This window comes from Lissotriton vulgaris, chromosome 1_1 (genome assembly GCF_964263255.1).
Source record: "Lissotriton vulgaris chromosome 1_1, aLisVul1.2, whole genome shotgun sequence".
Taxonomy (NCBI): Eukaryota; Metazoa; Chordata; class Amphibia; order Caudata; family Salamandridae; genus Lissotriton; species Lissotriton vulgaris.
This window is the reverse complement of record NC_141685.1, coordinates 333,203,241-333,223,145: the sequence shown is the minus strand read 5'-3', so window position 1 is coordinate 333,223,145 and position 19,905 is coordinate 333,203,241. Positions and strand designations below refer to the sequence as shown.

General features: G+C 47.5%; 1 protein-coding gene across 1 annotated transcript in view; it reads right to left on the bottom strand.

Moving 5' to 3' along the window:
• Positions 1-19,905, bottom strand: part of CMPK1 (cytidine/uridine monophosphate kinase 1) — a 111,863-nt gene that overhangs the window by 51,496 nt on the left and 40,462 nt on the right. The window contains exon 3 of the mRNA XM_086952398.1: positions 4,178-4,330. Coding sequence (XP_086808524.1) covers positions 4,178-4,330 — 153 coding nt within the window. The remainder of the gene's footprint in view (positions 1-4,177; positions 4,331-19,905) is intronic.

Here is a 19,905-nt window from a genome sequence, read left to right as displayed (position 1 = left end):
AACGAAGGGTTGGAAGGGATATGCTGTATGGGCTGCAGGGGCCTATGTTACACTCTTGGTGCTAGGGTAATGTCAGAATCAAAGCAGGTTTTAAAGGTGGGGGGCAGCAAAGAAGCTACATAGAAACTCTCAAAGGACCTCGATAGCTGGGGGTGGTAGGGTAATTCCAGACTCCAAGAAAGGTGGAAAATGCTGACAACAATAACAAGCATTGGAAATGCAATAGGTCTCGCATTAGAAAAGTTGGAGCTATTGGTCTTGTAAATGACTTTTTTATTTATGTGTTGTTTTTGAAAATAGCTACATTAATAGCTTTGTCATTTACAATGGCAATAGTTATAACTTTTGCAAATGTGACACCTATAGCATTTGTAATGCAACATGTTTTGTATTTACGTGACTTAGATGTATTGATATTACAAATAACAATGGCTTTTAATTTTTGTAAATAATTAATACTTAAATAATTTATTTAATTTATAACGGCAATAGCTTAAACGTTTGTAAATAACTTTTGTGAAGATTATGTTCAGTGTATTTTATTGTGACAAAAATCCAAGAACATTGCATTTGCACCTACACACACACAGAGCCACACACATATAGATATGGTGGTGGTGGATGCGGTGGTGGATGAGGTGGCGGATGTGCTGGCGGATGTGGTGGTGGTGGATGCGGTGGTGGTGGATGTGGTGGTGGTGGTGGATGTGGTGGTGGTGGTGGATGTGGTGGTGGTGGTGGATGTGGTGGTGGTGGTGGATGCGGTGGATGTGGATGCGGTGGATGTGGATGTGGCGGTGGTGGATGGGGTGGTGGTGGATGTGGCGGATGTGGTGGTGGTGGATGTGGTGGTGGTGGATGCGGTGGTGGTGGTGGTGGTGGATGCGGTGGTGGATGTGGCGGTGGATATCATGGTGGATGTGGATGCGGTGGTGGATGTGGTGGTGGATATCATGGTGGATGTGGATGTGATGGTGGATGTGGTGGTGGTGGATGCGGTGGTGAAGTGGTGGTGGATGTGGTGGTGGTGGATGTGGTGGTGATGGTGGATGTGGTGGTGGTGGTGATGGTGGATGTGGTGGTGGTGGATGTGGTGGTGGTGGATGTGGTGGTGGATGCGGTGGTGGTGGATGTGGTGGTGGTGGTGGATGTGGTGGTGGGGAGAGAGTGGGCAGGGCTTCAAGTCCATACTCCAATACAGCACACCTTGCATAGCAGTGCATGGGCTGACCAGGCTCGACCTATTACATGAAATTAGAAGAGAGAAGTACGTTGGGAGTAGATAACAAAGGAGTAAAGGGAAGAAAAGTCAGGAGAAAGAATGAGTTACGGAGAAGGAGGGCAACATAATGATTCAAAATTAAAAGTACGGAGGATATGGAATGTGGAGGTGACAGCTGGCAAAAACGAGAGGAAAGTGAGAGATGTCTCTTTCTTTATAAATAACTTTTCGAGCTGTGGATAGAAGCATCACAGAATTTGAGTGAACGCGAACGTTGTCCCATTTTTTCAGCTCTTAGAGCGTGCACTCTCTCGACATTAAAGCCTTGCGGACCCTAGTGAGAGTGACTTGTTTTGAGTTTCGTTCAAAGCCACTTTGCCGCTGTCTGCATTGGCTTCACAGTACATATAGTTCAACTTTAACAACTCTGGCTAGTCCCCCAAAAATATGGCTGGTGTGCTGAAGAGTGAAGAAGGTGACGTTGTTCGTGTGCCAGCAGGAGAGGTCCGCAGTTGTGCGTCTCCTCCCTCATCGTGATGTCCTCGGGCAAAGGGAGGAGGGTGGGAAGAAGCCGGGGGGAGGGAAGGAAGGGGGAGGAGAGGCGGGATGTATTTTCAAGCTTTAAACAAGGGGCGGAGCGAGGGGGAGGTGTGCTGGGAGAGAGAGTGGGGAGGGGAAGAGCTGCTGGCGTAGCATCCTTGTTATGGGCGATGTGTTGCTGTAAAGTGGATTATAGGCTGATCGACTAAGAGTCAGCAGGCTGGGGAACAGATGCTGCTGGGGAACGGATGAGGGGAGGTGCTGGCGGCTGGGGAGGCAGGTGGCGGAGAGCAAGGGGCGGAGCGGGAAGAGCTGCAGAACAAAATAGTGTGCAACTTTCTTTCTTTACCGAGCAGTTTATGCAATCTCTACAAGTTGCGCTATAAGAATCTGGGCAATTTTTCGCATGTCCAGCTGATGCCTGAATTCCGTGCTGTATGCTAGAGTGCTGGGAGAGAGAGTGGGGAGGGGGCGGAGCGGGAAGAGCGTCGTGAGGGGAGAGAGAGTGGGGAGAGGGCGGAGCAGGAAGATCTGCTCTCGGCAGGCTGTGTCAGTGTGGAATGCTGGCGGCTGGGGAGGCAGGGGGCGGAGAGCAAGGGGCGGAGCGAGGGGAAGGTGTGCTGGGAGAGAGAGTGGGGAGGGGAAGAGCTGCTGGCGGAGCATCCTTGTTATGGGTGCCCTCGGAAACATGCCCCGTTCTGTGAGAGGAATCGGTGTGGAGAGCAGAGGCTTCCGCCAACAGATGGGTAGGAGAGACTCAAAGCTATCGGGCAGGGGCTGTGCTGGAGGCGACTTGCAACCAAAGAAGCCGCACTGTAAGCGGTGATGCATAGGTGTATGACACAAGAGGCAAGCTGCGTCTTGAGCCTCCTTCCGCTCGAGGCAGAACAGACAGTTTCACGGAAGACAAGCAGTAAAGTGGATTATAGGCTGATCGACTAAGAGTCGGCAGGCTGGGGAACAGATGCTGCTGGGGAACGGATGAGGGGAGGTGCTGGCGGCTGGGGAGGCAGGGGGCGGAGAGCAAAGGGCGGAGCGGGAAGAGCTGCAGAACAAAATAGTGTGTAACTTTCTTTCTTTACCGAGCAGTTTATGCAATCTCTACAAGTTGCGCTATAAGAATCTGGGAAATTTTCTGCATGTCCAGCTGATGCCTGAATTCCGTGCTGTATGCTGGAGGGGGAGGTGTGTTGGGAGAGAGAGTGGGGAGGGGGCGGAGCGGGAAGAGCGTCGTGAGGGGAGAGAGTAGGGAGAGGGCGGAGCGTGAAGAGCTGCTCTCGGCAGGCTGTGTCAGTGTGGAATGCTGGCGGCTGGGGAGGCAGGGGGTGGAGAGCAAGGGGCGGAGCGAGGGGGAGGTGTGCTGGGAGAGAGAGTGGGGAGGAGGAAGAGCCGCTGGCGGAGCATCCTTGTTATGGGCGATGTGTTGCTGTAAAGTGGATTGTAGGCTGTTCGAGTAAGAGTAGACCAAGGTCTATGTGTCAGTGTGAGTGATCTCAACATCACAGAACAAAATAGTGTTGAGCAGTTTATGCAATCTGTACAAGTTGCGCTATAAGAATCTGGGAAATTTTCCGCATGTCCAGCTGATGCCTGAATTCCGTGCTGTATGCTAGAGTGCTGGGAGAGAGAGTGGGGAGGGGGCGGAGCGGGAAGAGCGTCGTGAGGGGAGAGAGAGTGGGGAAAGGGCGGAGCAGGAAGAGCTGCTCTCGGCAGGCTGGGGAACAGATGCTGCTGGGGAACTGATGAGGGGAGGTGCCCTGAAGAAATGCGACACGGCAGGCAGGGGAGGGGGCGGAGCGGGGGTGTGGGAGGAGTGCGGCTGAGGGAAAAGACGGCGATTTCAGGCTGTGATGAGGGTGTGAAGCAGCAGGGGCTGCGGGAGGGAGGCTGGGCTGCCTTTGATGTGTAATGCAAGGCAGGCGGCTGGGGGCATGTGCACGCGCTTTTAACGTCAATGCGCATGCGCATTGAGCTTGAATTTCACGGGCACTGCAAGGAATCGCCATCGACAAGCAAGTTGATTAAAGTCTGTTTAAGCCCCCATAGTCTCGCAAGCTCAATGCGCATGCGCATTGACAGGCGACACCTAATAAAACAGCAGGCTAGAGGGCCCTGGCAGACTGTTACCGCTGTCACCTGGTATTAATGTAGGTAAATTAGGAATCGGAGTTTTCTTAAGCCTCTGCGGGACTAATGACAGAGGCACACATGGCTTCCTCGGATGACCCCATATCGTAAATTCCACTATGTTTTCTGCAACGTTTGTATGGTTACTGTACTTCAAAACAGTTTGGCGCCCCACAATGTGGCATTTTGAGACTGCATAAACCATCTATACAAACATAACACCCACTGGGGTTTCAGGTAGCAGTATACAAACTGGCACGTAATCCATACGACTCATTTGTGCAGTACCTCATTATCGCAGTCAAAAAAGAGCACAAATGACACAACTGCCTTGTCTTCCATTTGCTTATTCCAGCCCTGTAGGTTGTCTTCATTTCGAGGAAAGCCATCAATCAAAAACTTATTCTTCTGGGAATTGCACGCCATAGTCTCATTCATTGCCTGAAAGAAAAAAGACCTGTGGTCAGGTAAGAAACTATTGGAATCCTAGTATTCTATTATTGCAGTTTTTATTTATCTGTAAATATCCCCTTTGAGGGCATGACCCACCGCCCAACCCTCATAAAAATGGGTCTTCTCCAAATGATTTAGTAAATCGGGGATAATTCCATTATATTTCAAAGTAAGGCTGGGGTTTTTTTCAAGGCTGGAAAGGCCCTAGGTCGGCGCGATGCGATGGGGCGAAACACATCTTGGCTGTTCTGCTTCAGGCTGCTATTATTGTGAAGAACCGAGCATTAAATATTTACCATCACTAAGTCATCGCTCTTACACAACTTTCTTTACTTTGATACAAATGTAAATAATTAAGTTGGTTCTGTAGTTTAAAGTAAAAACGATATGAATGTTCGCTTACTTTGAACTCTAGTGTAATTATATCTGACTTACTAAACAAAATCTACGCTGCTGGTTTCAGATTTCCGATAAATGACAAAAGTAAACTATTCAAAGATTTCAAGTGCCCAGCGAATACCCTTATTTGAAGCATGCTTCGTGTTTGCAGTGTAATGTGGAAATTACCGTTTGATCTATAGCATGTATTTTTCATCGAGACAGCTTTTATAATCTTCCCCACTTTCTGGCTTATGCTTTGTTCAATAGGGTGATAGCTTTGTGGTGTTGAAGAACAGCGTGGCCATCACATGAGTGAGACTACAAGCCTCATCAGCATTAGCAGAGATTACGAGCTGCAGATTATAAAAATACAACTCTATGTCAAAGCTGTCAGGAAAAAAATAATGCTAGTAACCAAAAGTTAACAAATGATTGCAGTCACATAACGGACTACCATACAGCCGCTAGATGTTGTAAAGAAAGCCAGAGAGAATGAAATGAAAGATCAACTTCACTCTATGAAAAGTGGGAGGACATCAAACAGCTGCGACTATTATCAGTAACGAGTAGATGTATATGTGCTGCTGAAAAGTGAACAATATCCATCAAATATCTGCAGAAGAGTGCCCTACTTCGGGTAATTAACACTGAAGTAGATAGGTCTTTAAAATATACATTTTCAGAAGACTGTCACATAGCTGCCAAGGTTTCAGATTGCTTATGTGTGACGTTTTCATAATTTCAGTGTAATTATGAGTAGGGCTCCCGGTTTTATGGTATTTATTTTTTTGCCATTTCCGTCTGTATTTATCCATATTTATTTTTTGGGCATTTTTTCTGTATTTATCCACATTTATTTTTGCCGCAAGCAAAATACAATGCTACAGCTAGTATTTTTCCGCATTTATTTAAGTTGACAATGCACACCAGCGCCCAGTTGTTATTGATCAACACAATACATTCATCTGAAAACTATGAATGTAGAAGTGCCTTCCCAGTGGGTTCTTGTGTTTGGAGTGACATACACTTATTGAAGTATTATACCTCTATTTGTATCCAGTATGCTTATGTAACATGCACACTTGTCACTCTTTCCTCTTGTAACGTATCGTTTGCTACCTCATCTTGTATCTTGTTTGCTGTTGTTACTTGCACAATTGTCACTTTTTTCTCATGTAACGTAACGTTTGCTCTTGTAATACGCACACTTGTAACTTTCTCCTCATGTCATGTTACTGTTCCTATTCTGAAGTGCTCTGACACCTTCGGATAAAGTCTGCGCAGTATAATAACGCATACATAAATAAATGCCTTCCAGGGGGCCTAAACGCAACAATCTGGAAAGCCTGTGCCCCTCCTAGCACACACGCAGGCACACAAGCAGACCCTGGCAGGTGCACCTACTTCTTCACTTCTGGGCAATGGGGGCAATTTTCTGAGCACCAGTTACGTTACAAAAGGACACACCTATATAGTGATGGGGCAGTTAAGTGATATGCCCAGGATCCCAGGATGTTTAGCCGATGCACGAACTCGGTTCCCCAGACCAGGAAACGTAAAAAAAAAACCTTTCCAGGAACAAAACAACACCTTTTGAGGCAGAGGTCAGGGGGCATTGGACCGTGTGCCATCTGCCGGGGCCCATTAATGACTCCGATGTCACCCGCAGGGAATGTGCGGTTTGGTGGCAAGCCTGTGCCCCTCCTAGCACACAAGCAGGCACACAAGCAGACCCTGCACACAAGCAGACCCTGGCAGAGACACAAGCACGCACGCAGGCACACAAGCAGACCCTGCACACAAGCAGACCCTGGCAGAGACACAAGCACGCACGCATGCACACAAGCAGACCCTGCACGCACACAAGCAGACCCTGGCAGAGACACAAGCACACACGCACGCACACAAGCAGACCCTGCACGCTCACAAGCAGACCCTGGCAGAGACACAAGCACACACGCATGCACACAAGCACACACGCAGACCCTGCACGCTCACAAGCAGACCCTGGCAGAGACACAAGCACACACGCACGCAAGCAAGCAGACCCTGCACGCTCACAAGCAGACCCTGGCAGAGACACAAGCACACACGCACGCACACAAGCAGACCCTGCACGCTCACAAGCAGACCCTGGCAGAGACACAAGCAAGCACGCACACAAGCAGACCCTGCACCCATGCACAAAAACAGACCCTGGCAGAGACACGGAGGTGGATGGAATTTATCTCCCTGTTGAGAATCCACGGAACCCAGACCCCTAAGAATTATGGAAGTGCATCTTTCATATACCAAAATGGAAACACGGCTGGGAATGTTTCTGAATACTCTACTTACGCGATTTTGGAAGTTCCATGCATTTTGTTTGAAAACCCGTCTACATCTTCTTCCCTTCTCCTCCCCTCCCCCTTCTCACATCCCTTTTGAAACCACGCTCGCACACAAGCAGACCCTGGCAGAGACACAAGCACACACGCAGGCACACAAGCAGACCCTGGCAGGTGCACCTACTTCTTCACTTCTGGGCAATGGGGGCAATTTTATGAGCACAAGTTACTTTACAAAAAGACACACATATATAGTAATGGGACAGTTAAGTGATATGCCCAGGATCCCAGGATGTTTAGCCGATGCACGAACTCGGTTCCCCAGACCAGTAGACAGGATTAAAAATACAAGGAAAATTAAAATGAACAGTGTGAACACCGGGGGTGCAACAGCCGGTGCTGCGCACGTGGGGTGGGGAGGGAGGGCAGGGGCCTAAGGCTGCAGAGGGACAGAGAGAGGCAGGAACGACTTTTAACGCGTATCGATCTGTCCCGAGGCCACATATGTAGGGCACATACACCTCCCTTGAAATTCAAATGGTGGTGGGCTGGCGCAGGCTAACTCCAGCGGTGGGCTGGCGCAGGCTGACTTGAGTGGCGTAAGTCCTGGATTCCTGGAAGGCGTCTTTTAACGTTGTGGAGGCAAATAGGAACAACAGGCAGGTGAGCCCCCAAAATGTAGGGCAGATGTTACCAGGGCGGGGCTGGAGGTATTAGCACGCCCACACTATGACGCTTTGAAACAACCAGGATTGGCTCAGGGTCACTTGAAGACCCTGAGCCAATCGGTCCACAGTATGTCCAAGTACGTCACTGGAAGGAACTCCCAGCATCGGAGCAGGGCACGGCAACTCTAAACCAAGGCAGCAGCGTGCCAAAATGTCCTCGTTTACTCGTATTTTTCCGTTTCTACATATAAATACAGACAAAGGAAAAATACTTTTCCGTCTGTATTTATATGTAAAAATCCGTAAAAACGGAAAACCGGGAGCCCTAATTATGAGTGACATTTCAACTACTATGAGTGACACTTTCACACAAGTAAAATCAAGTAACGAAGATGAGGGACACATATCAATATCAGAAGTTACACCCATTTGAGCAACAAGAAACTCTAATTAATATCTTAAAACTGCTGCAAAGCACCAGAAATAGAAGGGCAGTAACCGGAGACAAACTGCTTGACTGCAGTCCATAGTAACAGAGGGAACACAGGCAGGCACTACTGATGTTGCTGAGAAATGCCAAGCCTTTTCTGTGTAAAATGAAAAGGATGCCACCTTGGTTTGAGCCATATTAACATACCTCTGTACTGGACTTTTGAGCTCTTCCATATCTGCTTCTGGTGTCTGCATGCAGCCGTATACATTCACCACGTGGCCCAAGACACTGTACCTACAGAGGTGTCACCCCTACCTTAGATGCAGAGTCGAGAATCATGGCCGTACTAGCTCGGGACCTACAGGTGTTTTGACCAAAGCAAGGGGATACAAATACAGTGATGTGTGACTGTTTAGTATTGCGGGCATGGAAACCATGAGCCTGCAGTGGACTCTGGGAGGCAGATTCAGGCCGGGACCCTCTGCAGGCGCCCGCTTCCTTAGTCCAGGACTATCTTCGGTGAGTCTGCTGCTGTCCAGTGAATGTCCCTGCAAACTCACAAGCAGAACACCACGAATAACCCGTCAAATCAGACTCCGTCATTGGACAGGCCATAACACCACCGCATAATTCGGGCAACCTCAAAACCGTCACACTGACTGTCGCGCTTCATACCCTCACTCTACAGTTGAACCATCAGGGTGTATTTAATGTTCAAAGTCATCTTTCTGGCATCCCGACACCCTTCGACATCCCGAAGACTCTGCCCGCTGAGCCCCACAATGGAACAGCACCAACAAAGGCAGCAGTTAGGGGATTCAGAAGCAAAAACTTAAATTAGGGGCACAGTTCACAAGTAATCCACATGAAGCACAGTTACCTCTTTCTTTGCGTTGTGTTTCTGTGCGGGTGCTGCCATCGCAGTGACTTGAGGCTCGGCTGTAACTTTATTAGGAGGAGCAGCGCCGGTCACATTATATTTTTGCCTGCCGTGGCAGCTAGGTACAGTGCGAAAAGCAGTAGTAGTAGCGCTGCACGCGCCATGATTAAAGTGCCACCACTTTCTCCCATAAAAAGTTTTCCGCCTTCGGCTGACGTGACGGGACGTCTCCCCCCAGCGCAAGACGTTATAAAATCAATCAACTTCACTTGATCTGACTGGTCTGTCCCACCCTGGCTGTGAAGGTAGAAGCCATTTGGCCAGACAATGAAGTCAAGCGGAGAGCGGCGCCACAGGAAATGACTAATACAATGCAGCAGTGAGCTGCCTGCCAGCAGCAGTCTTAGCTCAGCTACAATCACCAAACCAGCAAGAGCAGCGCCCGCAATGCAAGTATGGTGCGCTGCCAGCTACCAGTAACCACACTACGGGCCCGATTCACAGAATGAACTTAAGACTCAATCCTAAACTTACTACTGTTTTGGTATTCATAGAATGACCTTACTACTTTTGGCATTCACAGAATGCACTTACTACTTTTGGTATTCACAGAATAAACTTACTCATTTCGGTATTCACAGAAGTTAGGACTCCTAACTTTAGGACTCCTAAATGCCTTCTGTGAATACCAAAAGTCTTAAAATTAGGATTTTTCTCAATTTAGTAGTAGTAAAGTTAGGACTACTAACTTTAGGACGCCTAAATGCCTTCTGTGAATACCAAAAGTCTTAAAATTAGGATTTTTCTCAATTTAGTAGTAGTAAAGTTAGGACTACTAACTTTAGGACGCCTAAATGACTTCTGTGAATACCAAAAGTCTTAAAATTAGGATTTTTTTCAATTTAGTAGTAGTAAAGTTAGGAGTCCTAACTGTAATACTACTAAATTGAGAAAAATCCTAATTTTAAGACTTTCGGTATTCACAGAAGGCATTTAGGAGTCCTAAAGTTAGGAGTCCGAACTTCTGTGAATACCAAAAGTAGTAAGTTCATTCTGTGAATACCAAAAGTAGTAAATGCAATCTGTGAATACCAAAACAGTAGTAAGTTTAGGATTGAGTCTTAAATTCATTCTGTGAATCGGGCCCTACAATTTTAGTTTTAGGCAGTTCTTCATGAGGCTTTAGACACTGCAAATTATGCGTGACAATGTATTTCAGTGCGGTGATGCTGAGCACCACACTGATGCGTGACACTTTGCAGGACTGCTGTCACTGCACGTTAAGGAAAGACAAACGTTTCCCATTACACTGAAGGTGAAGGTATCAGAAGTTTTTCGAACGAGCCAAATTTTTCTAGGACGTTAAAATGAGTATTTGAGTTTGCTTTTCAGTGCATAATGACATTCTCCATGAATTTTCAGTCGTAAGTGTGGCTGTTAAATACATTTTTCTATAAAGATTTGGTCTCAAACAGACTTATGATCTGAAGGTGTGCAGCTGGATCGTTGCATGATAGCGGTGTGCATTTAATCTGGTAGTTCAATCCCTCCATTACCTAGGAAGACGAGCCCCCAGGATACTGCGGAAAAAGTTAGCAAATTTTGTGGTACAAAATGGAAAATTTGTGGCATTATTGCAGCACTTCACTCAATCATCCCCTTTTAGGCTTAAATCAATGGAGACCGTTATAGCAGACTATTCCACTTTGAAATAGGCATGTTTAAAGTGTCGGAGTGTTTTTTTGCTAAACACTACTTTGTGGTAGCATTCTGGAACAAAAACAAACGCCAAGCACAATAGTACAGGATTGCTAGTCATCATGTTTTCTGTGGCATTGTGCTGCAATCAGAGACGACAAAGCACAGAAAGGCATAGGAGCAGGAGAGATATGATGTGTGGAGCGGTTGGGCAAGATGCCTATAGCAAACTGGGAAGGTGTCCCTGGGTCATCTTTCAGTCCCTTATAATGTGATCATCATGAGCTGTGAAGGGCTGCTTTTCAGAAGCCGGCGTTTATTTACAGAATGGCTAGTGGGAGTAGCTGAAGCAGTACGTGTCTTTCACAAAGCTAATTCCTGATGTTGTTTGCACGCATTTCTTTGCCTGAAGAGTCGCAATTTCAACATCAGTCTAATAATTTTGCGGCAATTAACTTTTATGTATTTTGATTATGTAGCTGGCAGTATCTGTTTTTGATAATCCTACTGGTTGTATGTGTTTTGCAAATTTTTAATACTGGTAAGTAGTAGAGGAAATACATGCAGCAAGGATATTTTCACTATACATGTCTCAAGGATATTTAGATCACTTGAGTGAAAAGCATGAAAAAAAAAAAAAACAATCATGGGGGAGGTTCACAATTTGTGGTGAAAGGTTTCAATATAGGAAGAACGTATCTGAAGCAAGAGGACAGAATGCGATTAAGTATATTTGTTAAGGGGTGGGGGGGTAGGAGCTTGCTCGAGACCAAGATGTCTGCTTGAGTCTCGAGCTCCACAAAGCCGACCAAATAACCTGCATGAATCAGACAACCTACGGCGTTGAAACGACTAGTTGAGCGTTCTTTGGCCATTGGAATGCGACTGCATCGCTGAAACCCGCCGCCGGCCTCTCCCACCCTATAGATCCCGAAGATATAGCCTCATCCAGCGAGCGAAACACACGGCCGCCAAACCCCGGGCTCGAGTGCACAGAGGAGCGGAGCAGCGTTCCCGTGCGTGCAGTAGGGACGGAAGACTTCGACTCGTCCCTTGAGTCTTGAGATCCCAGCTCCTGCTGTGATACGCGCGGACCCCGAGATACGCTGAATGAGAGTGACAGCGTCCAGGATCGGCGCTCGTACGGAGGCTGGTACGGTGGTATGCGGTAACAGGCTTGGAATGCAAGACGCGGTGGCTAGCAGCGGTGACACCCGATGAAAGACCTCAGGGTGGTGTCTGTTGGTGCCTAGTACTGGGTCACTGTGCTTCCCTTTGGAACTGAGAGGCAACGTCACTTGAGAGGAGCTGAGAGCGCCTCAGTAGGCTGAGGAGAACTGAGCCGGGTATTCACACCAGAGTTCTTACGGTGCGTGGTGGTTGTTAAGGAGTGTGTAGTATTCTAGATTATAGAATGATGGGATGTCATGGGGAATGTTGGGGATAGAAAGACGGTTTACGAGCTGGCTGGTTGTGTTTCCCAGTCGCTCCCTTGTGGTTGTAAAGCTGTACTTATTCTGGAATAAATCTTATGATCTGGACCTGCGTCATCATACTCATTTACTACAGAGTGCAGGGAGGAGCAGATCTGTACGAGCTTGGAGGTGCACACCTGGTGACATTTGACCCGTGCAAGCGCTGCATTGTGGGCTTGACCTGCCCATATTGTGGTTACTGTGAAAGGGGTGCACATTCCTGAGCAGAGCACTCCGCCATGGAGAATGCCAGGATCGACTATTGAATAAGACATTACACATATCAATAGCTGCGCAGCCCTGCGGCACAGAGTGGCAACGCCATTTGAGGGGCGCTGGGAGCGCAGCAGTCTGCCGAGAATTACCGAGTCGGAGTCTGATCCAGAGTCTGGCGCTGAGTTTGGGGGGGGGCACCACTGGAGACAGATGACCTGTATGTACGCCGCATTGCGGAATTAGTCTGTTCACATGGTGGTAACCACGGAAGAGGGGCACGTTCCTGAGCAGATCTCACCGCCACAGATACTGCCAGGCTTGGCAGGTGAACATTAAATAGAACAAAAAACAGCAGCGCAGAGTGGACCGTGCATAGAGAGGCTCGGGAAGATTAATACCCGTATGTACGCGGTGACCTAAGCCGGGGCGGGAGGTGGTACTGCAAGGCGGGACGCATGCAGGAATTTGGGCGGTGTGAAGGTCAGTGGCAATACATGTTATGTTATGTTATGTTAGTATGAATTTGTAGAGCGCACGTTCACCCCAGGGTTTCTTGGCGCGGTGTGCCGCTGGGGAACCCGTCCTGGCTTTCCCTGTGAGATGGTCCCTATTGGGCATCCCCAAGGTGAAGCCAGGCATCCCCGGCAGCGAGGGGGCCGTTGTGGAGATTAAGCAAGCTATTGCCCAGAGTTGCAGCGTGGGACCCATGGTTAGAGAGGCACCGAGGCAAGATTTATCGAGCCCGCTGACATTGGTTCCGTACCCTGCCGCGTCTGGAATTAAACCCTGGTCCCAGGCCGACCTCTGCTTCTGGGTCTGCCGCCTCTAACCGGTGAGCCACACTTCTCCACATGTAGGGACAAGTGGAGCACCACGCAGTTGGTATATACTACTGGGCTGGAGCAGTGGGCTCCTATACCAATACCGCTTCTAGGAGCTGCAGATCACACTTTTAATGCTTGCCCACAGTACGAACCTTACCGGATTGCCACCTGCAGGAGTGTAGACGTTAGCTCTTGGAGAACAGCCCTATCTGGAGAAGTTAATGGGCAGAACGGACAAGGCACAGTCCAAGCTTAACTTAGAGAAAAAACGCTCCAAGTCACATGATACAGCGTCTGAGGAGGCCGACCGACCTACTACTCCTAGGGATGAAGACTCTGACATCAGGAGCATGCTGTTGTCAACGGAGAAGGGCTTGCAAAACGGCATTGCCTCCTTGGGTACGAAAATTGATGCCCTCTCATACCGGATGGATACAATGGGGGAAAGGCTGGACAAACATGCAGAGAGGTTAGATATGTCCGAGCGACGATTCACGGAGGTGGAGGTGGCACAGACTACACTGAACACAGACCACAAGCAACTCAGGAGGGTGCAAGACAAGGCAGAGGACTTGGAAGCCCGCTCGAGACGCTGCAATCTACGAATTAAGGGCCTACCGGTGACGACGCAAACAGGTAATTCCACTTTGTGGAGAAGCTGCTGGTGGACCTTCTGGGAGCTGAGGTGTTCTCGAACATGTTTGTCGTGGAGAGAGCGCACAGTTCCTTGGGACCCCGCCCGCCGCCGGGAGCACCGCCGCGTCCAATCATAGCAAAACTGTTAAATTACCGAGACAGAGACGCTGCCTAACGGGAGGCGAGAGACAAACACGTGCTGGCATATGAAGGATCAACTATTTCACTACCCGGATTTTACCGCCCGAGAGCAGGAGGCTCGTAGACAATTTGTTCCCATGAAAAAACAGCTGCATAAGCTGGGTCTGGACTATGCAATGTTATACCAGACCAAACTACGGGTGAACAAACATGGGCAATCTCACATCTTTACTGATCCCAAGGCTCTGCAGAAAGCGCTTAAAGACTGGACCAAGGAACAGCGTAAGAGCCCGGCACGAAAGCTTTTGGACGAGGCGGCTGGAGGGTCGGTAGAGGAACAGGATTGAGACTTGCTCCTTCACGTATAACCGATAAGTATCAGGAGTGCTGTGGGGAGGATGGGGAGGAGGGAGCTGTACCTGGACTGTTTAGATTGACTTGGTGAGGTAGCCACCCACCTATTTATTTTTTTACATAACTGCCTATGATGTGGTTAACTGCTAATGACTAGGACACTTATATTAGATGATAACGCAGGGACACGAACCTTGACACAGCATTAGACACAGGTGCTGCCCTTCGGGATCGCAGATGTTGGTGAAGGGAGTAGGTTGGAAAGAGGTGTGGTACTTTAGCACGCAGGACTATGAAACGCTCTACAGCCGGGTTGTTTAACTACTAGTCGGTGAGTGGGGATCGGGTTGAAAGAATGCTTGCATTTCACTTACAGCTGTACACAGAGCAACCTCTGCCCCACGAGCGACAAACGCCACCAACTGAGGATGCTGCGCGACCGAGTTGTGGGTGGTCTGCTGTGGGCGGGGGGTGGAGGGGTGGGGTAGAGATAAGGTTATTTTTGATGTTTTAAATGTCAGCAAAGTTGTTGCATGATGTATGTTATACATAGGCTGTCCGGAATTTGGTTAAACCCGAATCTGCCCGACAATACACTACCGGTGTGAAAATCAGCTGACCCGGTTTAACCAGATTGTCACTGATTTTCATTGCTAAAGCATTAGAAGCAAAGCTCCAATTTAGGCCGAGAGCAAAGCAGTTTGGAATGTCTGTCACCCCCATTAAATTTGGGGAGACACATTGGTTGGCAAGGTTGGTGGGGGGGCCAGGTCCCATTGAAAATGCTGTCCGCACTTTGTCTAGCCCCACACACCGCAGCACACTAGTCCCGCACGACGACAAGAAGACAATTGGACGACCGCCAGTGCTGCAAGTGCCTTAAGGCCCTGCCGGTAAGTGGAAGTGTGTGTTTTGTCGCACTTTAAATTTGTTACAGAATCGTCAGCTTTGATGCCCCCTGTACCTTACAAGCAGGGGTAGAATAGTGGAGGACAGGGTTGGCCTTTTTGTTATAGTACAGATGAAAATTACGGCGCTTCTGCAGGCTCACCTCCTCGTTTTTAACATTTGTATTTTATGGGTTCAGCAGGGCCCTGCAGTCCCTCTCACCCTGCGCTCAGCATACCAATCCGCACGCCGATGCAGCAGTCACAAGCGTCACACCAGCGAGTCCACAACAGTTTGCCCCAGGTAGGCCTCGAGCACCAGGCAGAGCCCTGCGCCCCCGCGAGTACACACTGCCAGCTCACCTTCCACAATCATTGGTGAGCAGGACCCCACATGCCGCCTCAGATCCGTATTATACATTTTTTAAGGGGGAGGGTTTTATATAGCGCACACAAAACCCGTAGGTATCACAGTGCTTTACATGAGCGCCAAAGTGCAGGGGGTGAAGAAAGACCAGAGAATGGGGAGCCCTGGTGTGAAAGGCTTTCTCGTTTTTCACCCCTTCTTAGAGTGGGAACTTAGTACCATCGGACAGAGTCAGTTTTGCACAGTTTACACGTGCCTAGGTGTAAATTACAGCGCCTCTGCAGGCTCAGCTCCTCATTTAAAATGTGTTATTTTATGGGTTCAGCAGGACCCTGCCGCCCCTCTCACCCCGCGCTGAGCATACCAACCCACGTGCCGATGCAGCCATCACCAGCGCCACACCAGCGAGTGTTTGTTGCAGGAACTTGGCAACTATGTGTAGAGGCGTCATTGTTCTTTTTATTTCAGTGCCATGTCCTTGCAGTAAAAAAAAAAATGGCTCGTTTGCCACATCTGGAGCGCTTATTGCGGCCATATGTAGTCTTTGTCAAAAGGAAGCCACTCCGGTGGCTTACAACCCAAACGATGATTTAAAATGGCCATGCGCGTACTCTTCATTTGCTCGAATTATCCGCTCGTGTGGCTTGGGCATTCATTTACGGGGCGTGCAGTTGACTATGTGTGAGGGTGGGTCCTTATTCTTTCTGGCCAATTGTTAGATATGGCTTCTTTAGCACCGCCAGCAGCATGCCAGTGGGTTTACTTGCGTTCAGAAATCTCCCTCCTGCTTCATGAGAGTTGTGAGCCTTGGTTGAAGCAGTGGTGATGATTGTGTGCAGTGCACTCTGACCAATCTATTCTGTATCGTTTTCCTTTATTTCCTATTTTGCTGATGTTCGCACTTTCTTTGTGCATTTGCACTCGCATTAAGGGGTATGATTGCTGGCATGCGGGGACACTCTAAAGAAGTTTGATTTATTGCTGAACGCTTTCAGTGTCAGGGTTTCACAGCACTTGAGGATTATCAGCACATTCTTATACAAGTCTAACAAATCAGTGGCGGATTATTAAACATTTTTTAGGAGAGGGTTTTGTATAGCTCACACAAACCGCGGAGGTATCAGAGCGCTTTATATGAGCTCCAGAGTGCAGGGGGCGAAGAAAGACAAGAGAATGGGGAGCCGAGGTGTGAAAGGCCAATGGGCCAGAGAAACACCAGGCCCCCTGCCTGGTTCACGTGGGGGGGGGGGGAGAGAAGCTATTGTGCTATGGCGTCTGTCTTACTGCAGTCGCACCTGAGTACTTCACAGGTCTGTACAAGAACATTTTACTTAACAAGGCTTTCTTGTTTTCACCCCTTCCTAGAACCCCTGCATCTCCATACTGCCGATTGCTGGAAGAATCTACCCCCACCCCGAAATTTGACTGTAGTTGCGCATCTGGGAGCTATGTAAGTATATTTACGCCACTGGTCCTTATTACTATTGAACTTTATTTGAATGTTTCATACTGGACACATATGGATTCAACATTCCCCTTTCATTAAACTGAACATTCTCCTGACAATAGGTTACCTGACCTGCATCTGTATATACATCGCATTCCTTTGCAATTTTATAAAGCGTGAAATTGGCCTGAGGGCTTTTAATCACTTTTAAGCAAGCTGGAGGTTAGCTAATTTGCATACATCCAGAAACAAATTCTTTTGTTTAAAAGCATGATGGTTAAAAAGCATTTAGGGTACCGAGGATACAGATTTTTAAAGTTTTAAATCAAAAGCACTTAGAAACTGCAATTCAGTTTTCGTGAATGTTCCTGTTAGCGCCCTGATGGCTGAAGGTTTTGCTTCAAGGTCTGCTATTGGAACAAACATATTTTCAAGACTTTTCCAATCCCTAGTCAATTCAAGGCCAAGAGGACAAGGGAGAAAGTCTCATAGCGAGGAATCTGAGCCACATTGTGCCCATCGTTGAAACACATTCTTCATGTGTGATTGGACTGAGAGTCTCATTTGGGTGGCTGGGTAGACTTTTTGTTTGGTGTCATCAGGCTTTAAAGATAACATGGATCCTTATGCTATGCCTCAAATATGTGTTCTTCAATTTCACCAGTTGGTTGGCAGCCTGTTCAGTGGCATCATTTTCTCAACAGTACACAACCGGTTTCTAAGTGTCTTTTTTTATGATCTACTTTGAGCAGAACAGAATGCCCCGCAGAATAAAGACAGCAGAAGATTATGTGCTGGAAAACAAAGATTTCATGGTTGAAGAAGTGCGTGGGCATAATATGATAATTTGCAGGTTTTGCAGAGTGACTGTCCCAATAGTAACTGGGAAGACTGCAAGCCGAATTGCTGAACATCTTGTCATCAAGACCCACTTGAAATTGTAAGAGCCACCTAATAGCGACAGCCTATGCCAGATGTCTCTTGCTGAGACAATGACAAGATTCAATAGAAAACGTGAGGAAGAAAAGGATGTGGCACATGAAATATGCGTGCCCTAGTGCAATCTGGAACCAGCTTACACCAAGCCGATGGATCGATTGGGAATGTGTTCCGCAAGCGTGCACCAGCATGCAAAACATTACCAAAGGCAACACAAATGTATGACAAATACCTACCAGAGGTGTTCCTTGCAGATGTTGAACATATTTCAGAGTTACTCCAAGGTGATGTAAAAATCTGTTACCCTGGACGAAACTCCAGAGATGCGTGGCGACCCAGCAGTGGCAGTGCTAATCATATTTTGTGATGCAAAAAATGGATGGTACAGACATACCATCATGGCAGATCTAGATGTACTGGAAACATGCAACGCAGTATTACTTGGAATGCTGCTGCAGAGAGTTCTTACCAAGTTTAACAGAGATTGGAGTGACATTGTTTGTATTTGCAGCGATTCAGCCACATATGTGAAAAGGTTATGCGATGACCTGTCAAAAGCAATACCTGAGCTGAAGTGTTTCCCTGTAAGAGATCCGTGCCACTTGCTAGATGGTATGTTGAAAGCATCTCTGCAATCTTCTGAGCTAATGAAGAATGCTATTGATTTTGTAGTCCATTCAGGAGCACTGTTTCGTTATGCGTGGGAACTCAAATGCAAATATTTCTCGTTTTGTGTGTCGGCAAAGAAAGAGTCATCCCAACTGTGTCATTTAGTCGGTGGTTCTCAGTACTAGAGGCCGTGAATGCAATATTATCTATGTGGCGACCATTAACTGATTTTTTGCTTAGTGATGATGCAAAAGGCAAGAAATGTGAGGATCTTCGGGTGCATATTGATAGTGATGTCAAAAAAGTACACTGTACTGCACTCTTAGATTATTACAGGAAAACATGACTGCGGTGGTGGGCATAATAATAAAACTCGAGTCGGAAAACACCCTTGTCTACCAAGTGTTCAGCATAATTGGTGTAGATGTGAAACATCTCCTCGAGAGTAGGCTAGGCGACACTTTCAGTGACTTTGGCACTGCAACTTGTTCCCTGTTAGAATGTTTGCCACTTGGCAAGCAAAGAAGTGTTGAGGACCAATTCAGGAAACGCATGAGAAATAGCTAGCTATGATGCATAGAAATGTCCCTTCACCAACCATGGCGTTTGAAGCCAATGAAGCCTCACTTTGGTACTCTGCGCAAGTGTTAGACCCCTTCCGTAAACGGGGAATTTTCTCCAGACTTTGAAAAGTACTGCTTCATTTTTGACCGCTTTAACACCGATGAGGGCATACGCACCCAGTTCAACGCATATGTTTCAGAACCGGGCCCAGAGAAAGTTAACCTTGAGGTGCAACAGTATTGGCATGGAAAGCTAGGTCAGTGGCCAGAGTTGGCAAATTGTGTACTGTCTGTTTTGGCGTTGCCAGTCTCAAGTGCCAATGTCGAGAGGGGCTTTTCACAAATAAAAAGTGTACGTGGGAAGGAAAGAGAGCGCAAATGACCAAAGATTCACTGAAGAAATATTGTATGGTGTAGTACAATAAATTTGACTTGTAAAAATGTATTTGGACCTCATATACACTGTACATAGACTGTCTATATACCATGCACCAATTAAGAAAGCAACCACTAATAAAAGCAAAGCGTCCCATAAACACCGGTAAAACACCGTTTCAGTTGTTTTTTATGGCGCGAAAATGAGTAACCACTAAAAAGCACAGTTTTTTTAGAGGTATTGAAATCACTGGAAAACACTGAAAAAACACCACCAGAACTTACCAAAAATAGAAACTGAAAACAGGAAAGCCTAGTTATACATATACGCCGCATGTGCCAG